Source organism: Phoca vitulina, unplaced genomic scaffold (genome assembly GCF_004348235.1).
Source record: "Phoca vitulina isolate PV1807 unplaced genomic scaffold, GSC_HSeal_1.0 scaffold28, whole genome shotgun sequence".
Taxonomy (NCBI): domain Eukaryota; kingdom Metazoa; phylum Chordata; class Mammalia; order Carnivora; family Phocidae; genus Phoca; species Phoca vitulina.
In genome coordinates, this window is record NW_022589731.1 from 22,122,190 (window position 1) to 22,137,448 (window position 15,259).

Below are 15,259 nucleotides of genomic sequence, written 5' to 3' on the forward strand. Positions count from 1 at the left end.
CTGGGGGAAGGTGAGAGTGTCCCCCAGGTCTGCTGAGGGAAGGTGAGGTGTCCCCAGTCTGCTGGGGGAAGGTGAAGGAAGCTATATGTTTTTGGTGCAGAAGGTAAATATTTTAATACAGTGATTTCTGACTCTAACTGTACACGAGAAGGGTTTAGGGAACTATTAAAAAATATATTCTTGCCCAGGTCCCACAGCCTACCAGTTAGATTAGAATTGCTGCTTTCACCAACATCACCTGTGAGCCACTGTGGGCCATGCGGCGCCTGGCGGGACGCTGCCGTCAGACTGCCTTTCCTCCTTGTGTTATACGTGGCGTTGGCGTGCCCAGTGGGGCCATCCTGAAGTAGTGCGAGCCTCTACTCTACTCAGGACGGCCTCCCATCTGCTGTTCTCTTTCTGGTTCAGAAAGGACACTTCTCGGCCTCAGAAGGTTGATCACCTTTTTGGTAATCAGCTTCTGCCCACTGTGGAATAGGAACTTAATTTGGAGGTTTTATCCAGAATAACTTCTACCTGTTTGTGTCGACAGAACGCAGATGAACAGTGTGTTCGTGGACCTTTAAGCCTACGGTTCTCAGCCTTCTGTGGAAAATATTATGTCACATTTCTCTTCTAATATAGTGTAACAGCGGGGATATAAAAATTATGAAAAAAACAAAAGCGTGATTAAAACATACGTCATTCATGATTCCATGTAGCCGGGCTTGTGCCAGAGTCCCAAGCACAGCAAGAACTTCCTTGGCACAGGTCAGCGTGCTCACGAGCAGCCATGAGGGAGACGCCGCGTGAACGCTGGTCACATTGTCACGGCCTTCACCTCCCAGGCTTGGGAGGGGGCCCTGGGAGGGCTGTCACTTCCAGGACGTAGAGGACGAAGGCTGCCTTCTCCTGACTGGTGCTTGGATGCGAGTTGCAATCCTTGCTCCCTCGCTGCCTTCCTGCGAGACTTGGCTGGGCTCCCGGTGTGTTCCCAAGGCCAGATACCGGGATTGTACGACCAGGGAGACGCACTGACCTGGCAGGATCAGCCCCACGACTGAGGGGAGAGGTGTGCAGACACACAGGCAGGCGGTCCATTGTGGATTGCGGGCAGCAGGTGGTGCCGAGGCTCAGACTCCTCTTGCCGTGGCCCAGAGCCACGTCTTTCCAAACTGGTGGTAGAAGTGTGGTCTTGGGCATGGGAGCATCTTAATGATAGGTTTATCTAGTGCCCATCAGTGGCCTCTAAGAAGGCTTAAAGCTGGGAGCATCTTCAAGAGGTGGAGACTGCAGCCCAGGCCATACATTTCAGAACACCCACAACCTGATGCTCCAATTCATTTGTGCTTCTTTGACCTGCATCTCTAAGCATACGCATAAGGCTCTTTGCTCTGTGAGGAGCACTGGTTTAGCAGAGTGTGTGGGAGCGTGTTCTCCCTCGGGACACACTCAGGAGGTTCAGGAGGCTCCGTGGACTCCACCGAACCAACCAGGAGGTAGCATTGCGTCTCTTCTGTTCCTGCAAAGTCGTCCCCCTTTCTGGGGGGGGCAGGTGGTAGAAATGGAAATTGTCTACATTTTCAGTATATGACTGTGGTCACCAAGGAAGGCACCACGAAGAGAGAGGCAGGCATGTTGCTCACCTCTCTTCGGTCAAGGGTGTCGATTGAGCAGAGAGAGAGCTGAGTGTCCAAGGCTGTTCTTCTCGGGGGTCTCTGGCTGTGTGGTCAGAGCTTGAGCGTCGGAGATTTTCTGGCTATCTGACTTTGGGCAAGGTCATTCGATAGTGTCCTTGAGCCTGAATTTCCTCAGTTGTGTGGGAGGTGATTGTGAGGATTCGCTGTCCAGTGCCCCTTGAAAGAGCAGCCGCAGACGCTGGCAGCGACTCCCCCATTGTGATGTCGCTTGGGGGAATGCGAGAACTTTCCGATGCCCCAGAGCAGGGCCAACCAATGTTGTCGGCCTTGGCCACAGGTGGCTGTTAATGTAAATGAATGAAATCAAAGGAAAAATGCGGTTCCACCACCACGTTTCCGGTGCTTGTGGTTCTAGAACATCTCATCATCACACGATGTGCTGTTGGGCAGCGCAGCTCCAGAGTGTATGGCAAAGGAATGAATGAATGAATGAATGAATGAATTTATCTGTTTACTTATTTATTTAATTTATTTTAAAAATTATTTTAAATTAAAAAAAATTTTTATTTATTGGAGAGAGAGAGTACAAGTGGGGGAGAGGCAGAGGGGGAGGGAGAAGCAGGCTCCCCGCTGAGCAGGGCGCCTGATGTAGGACTCGATCCCAGGACCCCGGGATCATGACCTGAGCCGAAGGCAGACGCTCAACCGACTGAGCCACCCAGGCGCCCTGAGGCAAAGGAATTTACTAAGTGGAACTCTGCCGTTTGAACCCCACCCCCATTTGGGCCAGTGTTTTCAGATAACTCCATTTTTCTTTTGAACGTGGAAATGCTTTAAACTCAGATATAAAAAAAAATGCCACTGTGTGGTTTATGCCATTGTTTGTCAGAGACAATCTGATGTTCCTCTGTTTGTTTGTTTTCTCTGGTTATAGCATTTAAACAAAACAATGTTCTTTTCTTGTCTCCAGTGATGGACGTAACAGATATAATAAATGGGAAAGTAGATGATGAAGACAAGCAGCATTTCATCCCCTTTCAGCCGTAAGTACGGAGCCATCAGAGAGAGCGCTTAACCAGATAGAATATGGAAAACGTGTGTTTGTAATAATTCTCTTCGAAAATAAGTTTATAAATTCAGCATAAGTAGAGATTGATCCTTTTATAATAATGAAGAATCTGGGTAGTCACTGCCGTAGTGCATGGCATTTTTGTAGCCCCAAGAATCTTGGGTTAAAGTTGCTTTATGGTCTTGCATGTAGAAGATTTTCCGTGTGATTCAGGGGAGTCACCCTATCACACTGGACATGCAGAAATGCCCTTCTACTTTGAGCATGTGTGTTTCCTTGCATCGTTGATGGCATTCTAGTAGCTATTCACATACTCAAAATACAGTGCTTTCAAATTCATCACGGGAGGAGGTTGCTCCTTTTAAAATAGAAAACCAAACAAAATGATGAATTCTTTTGTAAGGCGAGAAATAATGCTTGAAGCAAATAATCATGCTGCTGATTTTCTGTCTCTGGTTGCTTAGAGTGGACTGGGTCTATGCTCACCATTCTTAGGGCTTATCTAGCTTCTGAAGCTAAGTGTGTGGAGAGGTGTGGGAAGCTTGGAAAACATTTGGAGGAGATTTGTTAAATTGATTCTCTGATTGGAAGGTAGATCCCGTGGAAAAGGTCGGAAGAATCGGTTATTTCCTTGGAGATTAAAGCAAGAGAGTACCTACATAATGGTCTGTGGCCACTTCACCGGGCACTTCTCCATCTCAGACAGCCGTGGAGAGAAAGAAAGAGGGATTAGAGTGGTTTAGGTTAATCAGAAGTGACAGTTTCCTCCTGGGGGTGTGAAATCTTAGAAGAGGAGACCATAAGGCATGTTTGAATGACCTGTCAGAGTGCTCTGCCTTCTGCCTCTTCTCATTTCTGTTTTTACTTAAGTGGTTCCAGGCTTGAAACAAATTTTAGAAATTGTACCTTGGGTTCAGGTGTTGGCTGAGGAGGCTTGGAGACTGGTGATACTCAGCGGGTAGCTGAAGGAGTCTCTCTGGGGGTAAGGTGGGCAAGAGCTATGAGCTTGGCTTCCCTTTTACCACCCATTCTTGCATGAGGGATCCCCATACTCAGCCCCAGGCTTGAGAACCACTTGTTCAGGATGGGATTAGAGTGGTTTTCTTTGCAGGCAGGTGATCTAGTCAGATAGCATCCTAAAACATGGCTCAGTGGAAATTTTTGTAGTCTTCCCAACATGAGAATAACAGAAAACCCTGCATTAACCAGTGCGAAATGGGTATCTCACCACACACAACTGGGGGCACAGGTCTTTTCTAGCTTCCTTCTGTTAGAGTTGCTCTTCTGCCTTCTGTCTAATAGGGTAACCACGAGCTACATGTGGCTATGTAAATTATTGATGGTTAAATAAAATTAAATACTTAGTTCCTCAGTTACACTAGTCCCGTTTAAAGTGTTCAGTCCCACAGGTAGCTGATGGCTACCATATTTGTCACTGCGGATCTAGAACATTCCCGTCATCACAGAACGAACGTCCTGTTGGATGGTGCTGTCTTGGAATCACACCCCGTGAAGATAGTTACAAAGGGAGTTCAGTTCTACAGAATCTGGAAGTTTCCTCAGTAAACAAAGGAAACATGTCTTTGAACATGGGCAGATATTGAGGTAATAAATAAAATATACGCTTATAAAATGACATTATTAAGTTGCTTCTTTTGCCCATGAGAAATAATGCAGCCCAGTGCTGTTTTGAATGCTGTTTTATATATTAGACCTCAGAGTTTCTTGATGCCCTAATGTACCACTGAGTTGAAATTACCTGTTGCCTGCTAGTATCTTCTGGGAAAAGTCAAGGAAAAAAAAAAAACCTATGGGTTATTGTTTGAAAAGTTAGGGGGGTTATTAGTTTTAGATTCCCTAGTCTGAGTTTCACTGGGACATGTTAGAAGCTGGCATATTGCCGCCATCTTTTTCTGTCTTATAGCAAAACACCCATTTTAAGAAATATTACATGTTCAGCTCTTACTGTAATTTGTGATTCCTTGCTCCATTAAAAGAAGACTAATATACAGATTAATATTTCCAGTGTTTGAAACAAAAGAGCAGCATGATTTTAATAGCAAAATAAGCAATGAAACCAGTTCTTTGGGAAATGCCATGCTAATGAAACCGTTTTTTGCTCCATTAAAACTGATTTATTATATCACAGGATAAGTTTTAGGGAAGGAAATACAGAGTACATCTTTTTCTTTCTGTCTTTTTTAACTTGGGTGAAGTAAATTAAAAGAGTCCTCAGCTCTCTTGAGTAATGTGGGCTCACATGAATAACACTTGTCCTTGGTTCTGGAAATGATTTTAAACATTATGTACTTGACGTACATTTTCTTGCTCATTGCATACTGTGCTTTGCTGTGCTACATGGTATTTCTCTTTGCACATGTTGCCTGTTTGTACTTATCTCTTGGTCTTAGTGTAGCTTCTATGAAAAACTCATGGTCCACGGGACCCCCAAATGTTGACGGTTTACATTCATAATTGGGTCATAGTTTCACCTTTCAGACATGGTAATTATCTTCTCCAAAGACTGTGCCATTCTTCTCACACTTAATTATCTGAGGCCACATTGGGTACACAGTCTGATGGAGTAGAGTGGTCGCCACCCAAGTTCCCCAAGCAATTAGGTTGTAGGGATCTTTTTTTGGTCTTGATTTTACTTTTCCCTTCGCACCACCTGCCCCTTGACCTATATGCCATGGTCAGGAATTATTGAAATTGAAGAAACAGAGGTAAACATTCCTTGCGATTAAATGCTGTCCAACCACAATTATTTTCAGATAAGTGCCCTTTTTTATTATCTGGTAGAGATGGAGTGGAGGCATGTTTATTTCCTGGGGATAGGGTTGACCTCGTTTGCTTTACTTCTCTTGTGTGGTTCAGCATTTTCCTGATCAATGCTCTTCCCTGTCTCTCTTGTCACCTATCCTGTCCTTTGTCGTGCGTTGACTCATGATGACTCTCTCGCATTCGGTGACGATGATCTCTTGTGTTCCCTTGTTACCGTGACCTCTGGGTCTCTGTGCCCCTTTGTCTCCTGTGGTCTTGGTCGTCCCGTGCCCTCCAGGCTCGCGTTGGACGACGCCATTCGACACAAGCCGCTGAACATGTCATCCCGTTTTTCACCCAGGGTGGCGGGGGAGAATGACTTCCTTCAGACTGTTATAAACAAAGTCATTGCTGCCAAAGAAGTCAACCACAAGGGCCAGGGTATGTATTCTATTGTTTTATTGCTACAGATGTTCACCTATTACATGAACTTGGGACAGTGCTGTATGGTTTGCATTTTAGTTTGATGATGATGATGATGATGGTGGTGGTGATGGTGATGATGATGGTGGTGGTGGTGATGTTGGTAATGGGGCTCGTGGTGATGATGATGTTGGTGATGAGGATGGTGATGATGATGATGACAGTGATGATGAGAATGAGGATGGTGGTGGTGGTGATGATGCTGATGGGGATGGGGATGGGCATGATGAGAATGAGGATGATGGCGGTGGTGGTGATGCTGCTGATGGGGATGGTGATGTGGGCAGTGTTGGGTCATGATCTACGTGTATAGTGTATGTACTGTGTATGGAGGTTTTCTTGCTGGTCTCCCTTGTAAGCATTGCTGAGAGCCAACCCCCTGGGTGAGCGGAGGAAGGCTGAGTGGGACACAATGAAATGTTTGCAAAGAGCCCAGAGTTCATGAGACTTGGAAGCAAGTTGTTTGTTTGCCTTCCTGAGTCTTCTCCAGCCCTCCCCTCTCCTCCTAGCCATTTTTGAAAGCACCTGAAGGATTTTACAAGAGAATACAGTTACTGTCCACCGTCTGTTACTTCATCTTTGCTGCTCAGAGAAACGTGGAGACACCCGACACAGCCCAGCTCCACGTGCGCCCTTGACTCTCCCTTCCCTGCCCGTGTTGCACATTCAGTCTTGGCACGTGGTTTCCTGGGGCTCCCCTTCGTCCTGCCCGCCCCCCTTGCCTGAGGCTGTGGCTTCGTTTTGGAGACGGATCTCTCTTCAGTTTTGTAGTGGAAGGGATTTTTCCTCCTGACTCCATGTCTCGCACTCATCGTTTTTAATCCCACGCTGACAGGTTTCCCAGCAGCTGACCTTCTGTTGGCAGAGGCGATGAATCAATCACCCCGGGCTGGGGACAGTTGGCACTCGGGCTGGCCAGGACCGTTGCCAGAAAACAGCTGTTTATGGAGGCCTCGCCTCCGGCTCGAGGGGAAGTCACCTTCAGAACTTCTCCCACCTAAGGCTGCTCTTAGCACCGGTGGGAGAACCCACTCTTCAGTCCTTGGTTAGATGCAGACTTGTCACAAACTCAGTAGAGCTTAAGTGGATAGGCCTCTTTCATTGTCTAGTTACCTTATGTCCCTAGCCTTTTAAGAAACGATTCTCTTGACTCGTTTCCCATTGTTATAAAGGAGAGTATGAATTGAGTTAGAAGAATGTTCTGGAGGAATGAGAAACCTTTGGCTTTCTTTGGTGTGAACCAGCCAGCCCCCTCCCTGGCAAACAACAAAACAAAAACCCCAGCTGAAGCGTTAATGAACCGTGGCCTCTGTAGACAGAGCAGTTTAAGCTGACCCAGGACCCACCTTCTCATCAATTACCAGCTCTCTGATTTGCACCTTAATTGAAAACCACAGGGAGATCCAATTTGAAGCTGTTTTGATTGGAGCCACCCTCAGACTGGGAGTGCCAGTCCACAGACCCCAGGCTCCCGTTGGATTGAGTTTCTCTTGCAGAGCCGTCAGATTTTGAGAAACTTCTATCACAGAGTCACACACGGGAAGTGGAGATTGGTGTCAGGCCGCAGGAGGACCCACAGCCTGCCTCTGCCAGGCTCACTGGTGTCGGCGTGCAAATCTGTCACCAGAGCTGATACCGGGGGCCCAATTCCTGGAAGTCCAGGAGGACAGGTGTTTCCAGGTCACAGTGAGAACTAAGAGACAAGAACATTTTTTTTTCAAGGGGACTACAGGTGCCTTCCTGAACTGAAGTGCCCCTGGGCAATGTCGCTGGCTGGTTTTTTTGTCCTTGAAGCTAAAGTGAACGTTTCTCTGGGGCTCACTGGCAAGCCTGCTTCTGTGCATTCCAGGGAGACCCGAGAGAGAGCTGCGAGGCGTGTGGGTTTGCCCCGTGGAGCTCCGTGTTTTCATCGGTGGTGACCCGGGCTGCCCTGATGTCTGTGTGCCTGTTAGGCCGTGGTGAAGGGTGCGGGGTGGCGGGAGGGATGGGGTGGGTGGTGGGAGGGACAGGGAGGCCGGCAGTCTTCACAGAGAACCAGGAAGCTTCCCACGCTCATCTGTTGTGAGCTCCTCTCTGGGCTTTGGCCCATTTTAGGTTGACATCCACATGTTTATTTGTCACAATTGACATTTTTTATGTTTAGCCCAAATTATCCCGAACCCTGGACCCAGAGGTTCTGGATGTTTAATGTGGACAGCGAGGCCTCAGACACCCCCGGACATCTGTTCCTATTGTTTGACATAGAATGTATGCTAATCTCTTTTGTTTTTAGCTCCTCTGGTTAAACAGAAGTCAACCTAAAATGCACTTTTTCTTTGAAAATTGGCCTCATTTTCTCCTTTGAGGAAAGTGTTTTAAACCCAATGTAATCAGGAGAGCTTAATCTCTGTTTAAATTGTGTTATAACAAATTGAATTGTGTCATTAAGTTACTCGTTTATGAACTAAGATCGTTGAGCAAGCTGGTGTTTGTGAGAAAGAAAAGGTGTTTGAAAGGCGGCAGGAGTTTCGAATGGTGTTATTAAACATTTCTCTGCCTCTGACCTCTGTAAATGATCACCTCCCAACGTCCTGCAGGTCCTTGAAAAATGTCTTCCGAGTCACATTCGTTCTGGGGACCTTCATTCCTTTGGCAGGTTTTGGGACCTGAGTGAGATTTGAGAGCCTGTCCGCGGCACCCTGGTGTCCCCAGTAGGGATCTCGTGCGTCCATGTCACCTGCCGTGATAATCTCCCCTTGCATTTCTGTGGGTGTCCCTTTCATGTGGGCTGCCCTCCTGGAGGACACAGCCGTAGGTTAGGTGCCTGGCCCATCAAGGGACCTCTGCCACAGGTCCAGAGCAACACCGACTTGTGGTGCTTTTGTGTGAGTTAGAAAGAGGGTGCCCGTCCTGTGGGTGAGTGCGACTCAGGCAGTGCGTGGGCACACAGCGTGGTGAGCGGAGTGGGGGCTGGGTTTAGCTCCCACTTGCCTTTCTTTGCCAGGGCCTTGTTGCAGGGCATGTTCTTTTTTTTTTTTTAAGTTTTTTATTTTATTTATTTCAGAGAGAGACATACAGAGATGGCATGAGAGAGAGAGCACGAGTAGGGAGGAGAGGGAGAAGCAGGCTTCCCACTGACCAGGGAGCCCGACGCAGGGCTTGATCCCAGGACCCTGAGCCGGGGGCAGACGCTGCACTGACAGCCATCCAGGCGCCCCTGCAGTGCACATGCTGAGCAATGACACATGGGCCCCCATTTTGGTGTCACCTCCTGCCATCTCTTTAGGGACCTCTTCCTACTGGTTATGCTTCTCTCCTCTCCTTCAGACTCTCCCCCTTATGATTTGGAGTTTTAAATCTTGAGAGGAAACAGAAAGGAAAAAACAGAAAAGGAAAGAAGGAAAATACCATGCTTGAAACAGTCTACCTCAGATGACACATCTGTTTTTGTCACTGACTTCCTCTGCTCCCAGTTTCTCAGAGTAGCGTATGCCTCCTCCCTGACCTGCATGTTCTGTTCCTTCTTTGTCCTTCTCCCATCAGCGTTGCCCCCGCTCCCACCCCCGGCTTTACCGGGTGCACCCGCTGAGGTCTGCGGTGTCACCCTGTCTGCTCTGTGCCGCAGACACTGCCCTGGTGCCCCGTTCCCTGGGCTGCGTTTTGTACCACTGACCACACTGTGCCACCCCTCTGGGCTTCCCGTGATCTCTGGCCTCTGGCGTCCTGTGTGAGCTTTAATGTTGGGAATTCAGTGCATAGTTCAGGGTCCTCTTCTTTCCTTGCTTGTGCTCTCACCGTTCAGGACGTGGCCAGGGTGCAGGGTTTTCTGGCTCGGAGTGGTATCCAGGCACCTGCTCTTGGTCGTGCCCACAACCGTCCCCGTCTCTGTGAGCCTCCCCGCCCCCGCCCAGCTTCTGGTTTGACCTCCACATGGGTCCTTCCACCCGCACCTCCATGCTGTTGCCTGGGTTCCTGTCGTGGCTTCTCTGCTGGGATCCTCACTTGGCTCTGAACTCCCCTCCCCGCACCTGCTCAGTCCCACACAGCCCCCAGAGTACTATCAAGTGGGACCCTGGTACTTGCTCGTCTTTCCAGCCTCCCCACTCCTTCAGATGGAGCAGTTCCCGCCTTGGGACCCTGCCGCCCTCCCAGCCTCCTCTCGTGCCTCTCCGCTGTGGCTCGGGTCATCCAGCACCCGGGTGGGCACAGGTCTGCACGCCCCTTGCTTAGTGTCGACTCATCTTCCAATCTCTTTGGATGTCCCTTCTTGGGAGAGCCTCTGTGACCCCCAGGATTGCAGTCTTGGGGATATACAGTGCCCTGGACTTTTCCTTAGAAAGCTCTTAAGAGTTGCATATTTCACTGAGACCGTGGATTTAGTGTTTGACTCGTGGGACAGAAGCTAAGTCCCTGGTGGGGTTGTAATGACTGTTTGCTCTGTGTCCGCAGTGCCCAGTGTGAGTCGGGCACACAGTAGGTACTTATTAGACACTTTTGAGTAGATCAGAGGGACTGTCTAGATGGCAGGAGGAGAGGGGTTCACCACCTGGCAGAGAAAAAATGTCATCAGTGACTGGGGGCTTTCTCAACCACAAGTAATGTAGGTCTTTGCAGAGGACCGATGTTTTCAGGCCAGCTGATAGCAGACAGGAAGGAAGCTTGAGGAGAAGGGTGTGAGGTTTGGGGTTTCATCAACCAGAGCGGCTCTGGACAAGAGCAGCCTCAGGTGATGCTCCCTGTGTGGGACCGTCGGGTGTCTCCCAGTTCTGCTTGGAATGCATATTGGTGGACAGGTCTACAGTTTTCCCGTTGGCCTTCTACTGAAGGCAGTGTGCTGAGCTAAGCAGCGATGAATGGTCTCTGCTCCCTGGAAACATGCATCCTAGGGCAGGAATGGCTGGGCAGACTAAACACACGCACACTAGTAGTGTTAGTGAGAGCAAATGCCTTTATATTCTGACGGGCACTTGGGGTCCTGCTGGGCTGAGTGACCAGGGAGCAAGCAGGCCAGGCCCCCAGGGTCCCAGGGACGGAGACCCGGGTGTGTCAGCTGACAGTGACAGCCTCCCTTCCCACCTGGGAGCAAGGCCCTGTCTTTGAAAATGGTAGAGAGAGCCATGCAACTGATTTGTCTCCCGCCTTTGATTTTGCTGTATTCCCTCTTATTTTTACTTCCTGTTTGCTTGCTGCACAGGAATATTTTACACAAAATGCAGTTGTCCGTCTGCTTTGTGGAGGAAGAGGATGGCACACACCCTTAGGTCGCAGCTGCGAGCAGGTTCACCGTGTTCTGTCCACGTCAGTCCTTCCTTCTTGCTCAGAGGGCTTCAGAGTCTTCACCTCCCCTCCTTGCAGGGAAGCGCCAAGCGGTGGGCAGAGCATTTGCTCCCCCTTCGCTGTGACGTCGTGAAACAGAGGGCCCAGGCAGCCTTGGCTCTGCGGGACTGGCTTGCTGGTGGCTTGCAGCCCAGCGCTGTGCTGCGCACCTTCTGGAAAGCACAGGAGACTTCCTGGGTTAGAGAAGCTGTGAATTTACCTCCTGAGCCCTCCTGTGCTGTCCTCCTTCTGGGGAGAATGGAAAGGGAGAGCTTTCTCAGTCACTCCTAGAAAAAGGCTTCTTCCTGATTGATCTTCCGTGCTTATGAGAGGGGTCCTTGGTTCTGGGCAGGTGCTGTGCATTGGCCAGGGCGAGAGGCCCCTCCAGGGTAGGGTGTGTACCCCGCTAGCCAGCTGCAGGTGGTTACCCTGTGCCAGCCACCTTTCCATGGCCCCTCTTTCTCTTTCTCATACACCCACATTTTCTCCCAAGATGTTAACTTGTGAATTAACAGTTGCGCGTTCGTTGAGATGGGTTTCCTGAAATAATCCTTCAAAAATGTATAAGATTAAACATGACTCATGTGTCCATTGTCTTTCTAGGTTTGTGGGTAACCTTGAAATTACTTCCTGGAGATATCCATCAGATTAGAAAAGAATTTCCTCACTTAGTGGACAGGACCACAGCGGTGGCTCGGAAAACGGGGTTTCCGGAGATAATCATGCCTGGTAAGGACCGATTCCTTCTGCGCTCTGAGTGTGGCGTGGATGTGGCCAGTGTCCAGGGAGCTTGTGGAGAGGCCAGAGTGCAGTGTGGGGACAGTGACTCGGACAAGCTCGTGGGAGGTGATGTGGCCACCCCAGGGTGGCTGTGGGTCACTCCTGCAGTCAGGAGCTGTGGCCAGAGTGAGCGCTGACCACCTAGGTCTGGGCTGCAGGGAGGTGGCTTCTCTGGGTTGTAATAACCTGCGGGTGGGAGTGATTTCTGGCAGTACTGTGATAAGGACAAGCAAGGGAATCAGCGTTTCCAGAAACCCAGCCCTGAGAACTTGAGGTGGGTTTCCGCCACCAGCTGGAGTGAACGTCATCGTTACTGTAAGCAAAACCCTTTATTGTCCCATAATCCATTGTTCCCCTTAATCCAGAAGCCTTGCAGTTTGTCTCTGCCCCACCTCATCTGGTGAAAAGGAAGAATGGGAGTTAGACATTCCACTGACCACGGCTGCCGGACTGCGTGTGCGGAGTTGGGTAACACATAAAATGTAATAAAGGGCAGTGGAGCTTGGGGCCCTTTCCAGGGCCCTGTGGGCTTCACTTTAGGTTCTGATCAATGGATCAGTCATGGTGGTTGGTTCACTGTAGGATGAAGGCAGCTCTTTTATGATGTTAACGTAGGTTCACAATGAAGGTCCTGTAACAGCTTTGGAATCATCCAGAATGTGTTCAAAGTTAAGGGGGCACAATTAGGTAACGCCAGCCTTCTGCCCCGGAAGTGAGAGCTCAGGACCTGGAGTCCGGCCTCTGTTTGGAGTTGCACCACAGCTCCTCCCCAGCCTCGCTTAGCTGTGCTCTGCTACTCTGAAGAAGGAGAGTACTGATAATTCCTACCTGTAGGGCGGGTTGGAGTTGGGATGCTGTAGGGGGTAATGTCACAGAAAACACAAGGCCAGCTCAGACGGCCGAACCCTGAGGATATTCATCAGCTCACGTACCTGAGCAACAGAGTCAGCCCGGGCACTGGCTCCGTTTCTCCATAGTAACCACTGCTGGCTTGTCTCCTGTGCATATTGACTTCGTCCTCTGGGTAAGGGCCCTGATGGCTCCCATTTTCTTCCCAGCCCTGCGTCCTGAGGAAGGTAGTGTGCTTTTGACCCAGTGTTGCCCAGCAAGGAGCCTGAGCATCATCCAGACTGGCCTGCTCAGGCCCCTGCCCTGCGGTCCCCGGACAGTGATGGCTTGGGGGTGGAGGGTGCCCATTAGCCACCTAGACGTCAGCTCCTCCCAATGGCAAGGGTTGTGTGAGGGAGACGTGGACACCCGACGCGTGTTTGGGTAGACATCTGATCAAAACAAGGAAGGAGGGGCAGCAAGTGAATGTTCACACCTGGTGCCTGCTCAGTTCATATTACGTAGTATCGCTCAGGCCCGGTAATGGATTATAAGCTTATTAAACCAATAATGGAATTCCATGTTAAGATTAATCTCATATTTACATAATACTTCTCACTTTCCAAATAACATATTAATAATCTGATTTGATCCTCACGAGATCTTGGGCAAGCCCGTGAATATTTATCCTTTACATCTGTGGGATACTTTTTGGTTTGCACATAATGCTCACATTAATAATTTGGCTTGATCTGTCTAAGGCCCTCGGAAGCCTACACATTGGTGTTGAACTAATTGCGATTGAAATTAAGCCGCAGCCTAAAGTTACACAGCTAATGAGCAGTAGAAATGGGGCCAAACCACCCCACATTCAGAGGTTCCCCGTGGGGTCCCTTTATAGGGCCCTGCTGTAGGCTCGCAGGGAGAGGTGTATGCTCATTGCGCATGCTGTTGGAGTTACTGCTTTGTTTATTTTAGGGCAGGTGGGGACATGTTCTTTCTGCTACCTCTGTCTTGCAGGGCTGTTGTGGGTCATTGTATCCTCTGACTGGTGAATCAATGTGAAGGACATCTCAAATTGGTTGGGCTGGATCTTAGTGACTCACCTGTATGGGAAAAAAGTGTGATGTCCAGCATGCTGTGAAACCGAGGGATACTTTCTAGGGCAGGAATCAAGTCTCTGTGCAGCAAATTAATTTGGAGCTCTTGGTGGATGTATTGCTTGCATGTGGACTCGAGATGAAATTTATAGATTAGGATGACATTGGGCATTCGTCTTGGGTGGTCTAGGATGGCCTCATGTTCTAAAGGGAGACCCAGAAAACTTCTAGCTCATACTGGTCGTATTTCCCTTTATAATTGACCAACTTAAAAGGTAAGTCTAGGGTGCCTGGGTGGCTCAGTCATTAAGCGTCTGCCTTCGGCCCAGGTCACGATCCCAGAGTGCTGGGATCGAGCCCCACATCGGGCTCCCTGCTCTGCGGGAAGCCTGCTTCTCCCTTTCCCACTCCCCCTGCTTGTGTTCCCTCTCTTGCTATATCTCTCTCTGTCAAATAAATAAATAAACTTTTCGAAAAAAAATTAAAAAAAAAAAAAAGGTAAGTCTTGACCTCTAAAATAATCTCCTAACATTTCCGGGGAAGCCATGCAGCTGACCGTTGTCCCGGCTGGTTCTGTGTGCTGAGTTGGGAGTCGGGGTTCCTGTAGCATGGGCTTCTAGCTAGAGTGAGTCATCATGTTCTCCGTTAGGGCCGGGGAATCATCCACAGGCCATGGGTGCCGCATGGTACCCTTATGAGAGAGAGAGAGAGAGAGACAGCCTGGGGTGTTTTCACTCAGATCCCTGGCCTTTAGCTTGGCAGGACCTGTGCATTGTCCCATCTTGCGGGGATGCTTTTTACAGAGATGTACATCTCCTTTGCACGGCCGGAGACCCTGCTGTGTCACCCACGTCGCCAGCTTTTCTGCCTTTCTGCGAGCCACTGGACATCCTGCAGGGTGGTGGGAAACAGAGTTTTCCTCTGAGCCGGGAAGGTGGCTGGAGGCTTGCGAGGCAGAGGGAGTCTTCTCTTTGAGTTCACACACGCCTGCTTCCAGTTCCTTCCTCCCCAGAATGAGAACCGTGGAGCCCTGCAGGCCCCCACTGAGGACACTCTCGTGAGTGTGCATCTGTGGGGTTCATCTGCTGTAAATAGGGTCTCAGTTCTGGGATGGCTCTGAGTATGGATGACTAGGCCAGTAGGAGGGTGAGACCATGGGGTTCACCACCCCCTGCCCCCAGCGTGTGATGGCTGTCTGGCTGATGAGGCCTCTATGAAGCTCTTGTGGCCCTCTTTGGTTATGGCTTTTGTGCTTCGGTAGAACGTGCGGGCAGGACTCGTACAGCCTACAGATCATACACCACCTGCCTTATCTGTGGGCT

The 15,259-nt window shown here is 49.6% G+C and overlaps 1 protein-coding gene across 2 annotated transcripts in view; it reads left to right on the plus strand.

Annotated features, from left to right (window-relative positions):
• Positions 1–15,259, plus strand: part of DOCK1 (dedicator of cytokinesis 1) — a 487,093-nt gene that overhangs the window by 81,054 nt on the left and 390,780 nt on the right. Inside the window, exons 11-13 of one of the 2 annotated variants that reach the window (XM_032423353.1) lie at positions 2,590–2,662; positions 5,750–5,892; positions 11,833–11,958. In XM_032423353.1, the coding sequence (XP_032279244.1) occupies positions 2,590–2,662; positions 5,750–5,892; positions 11,833–11,958 (342 nt within the window). The remainder of the gene's footprint in view (positions 1–2,589; positions 2,663–5,749; positions 5,893–11,832; positions 11,959–15,259) is intronic. The other variant, XM_032423354.1, reaches the window with a different exon arrangement.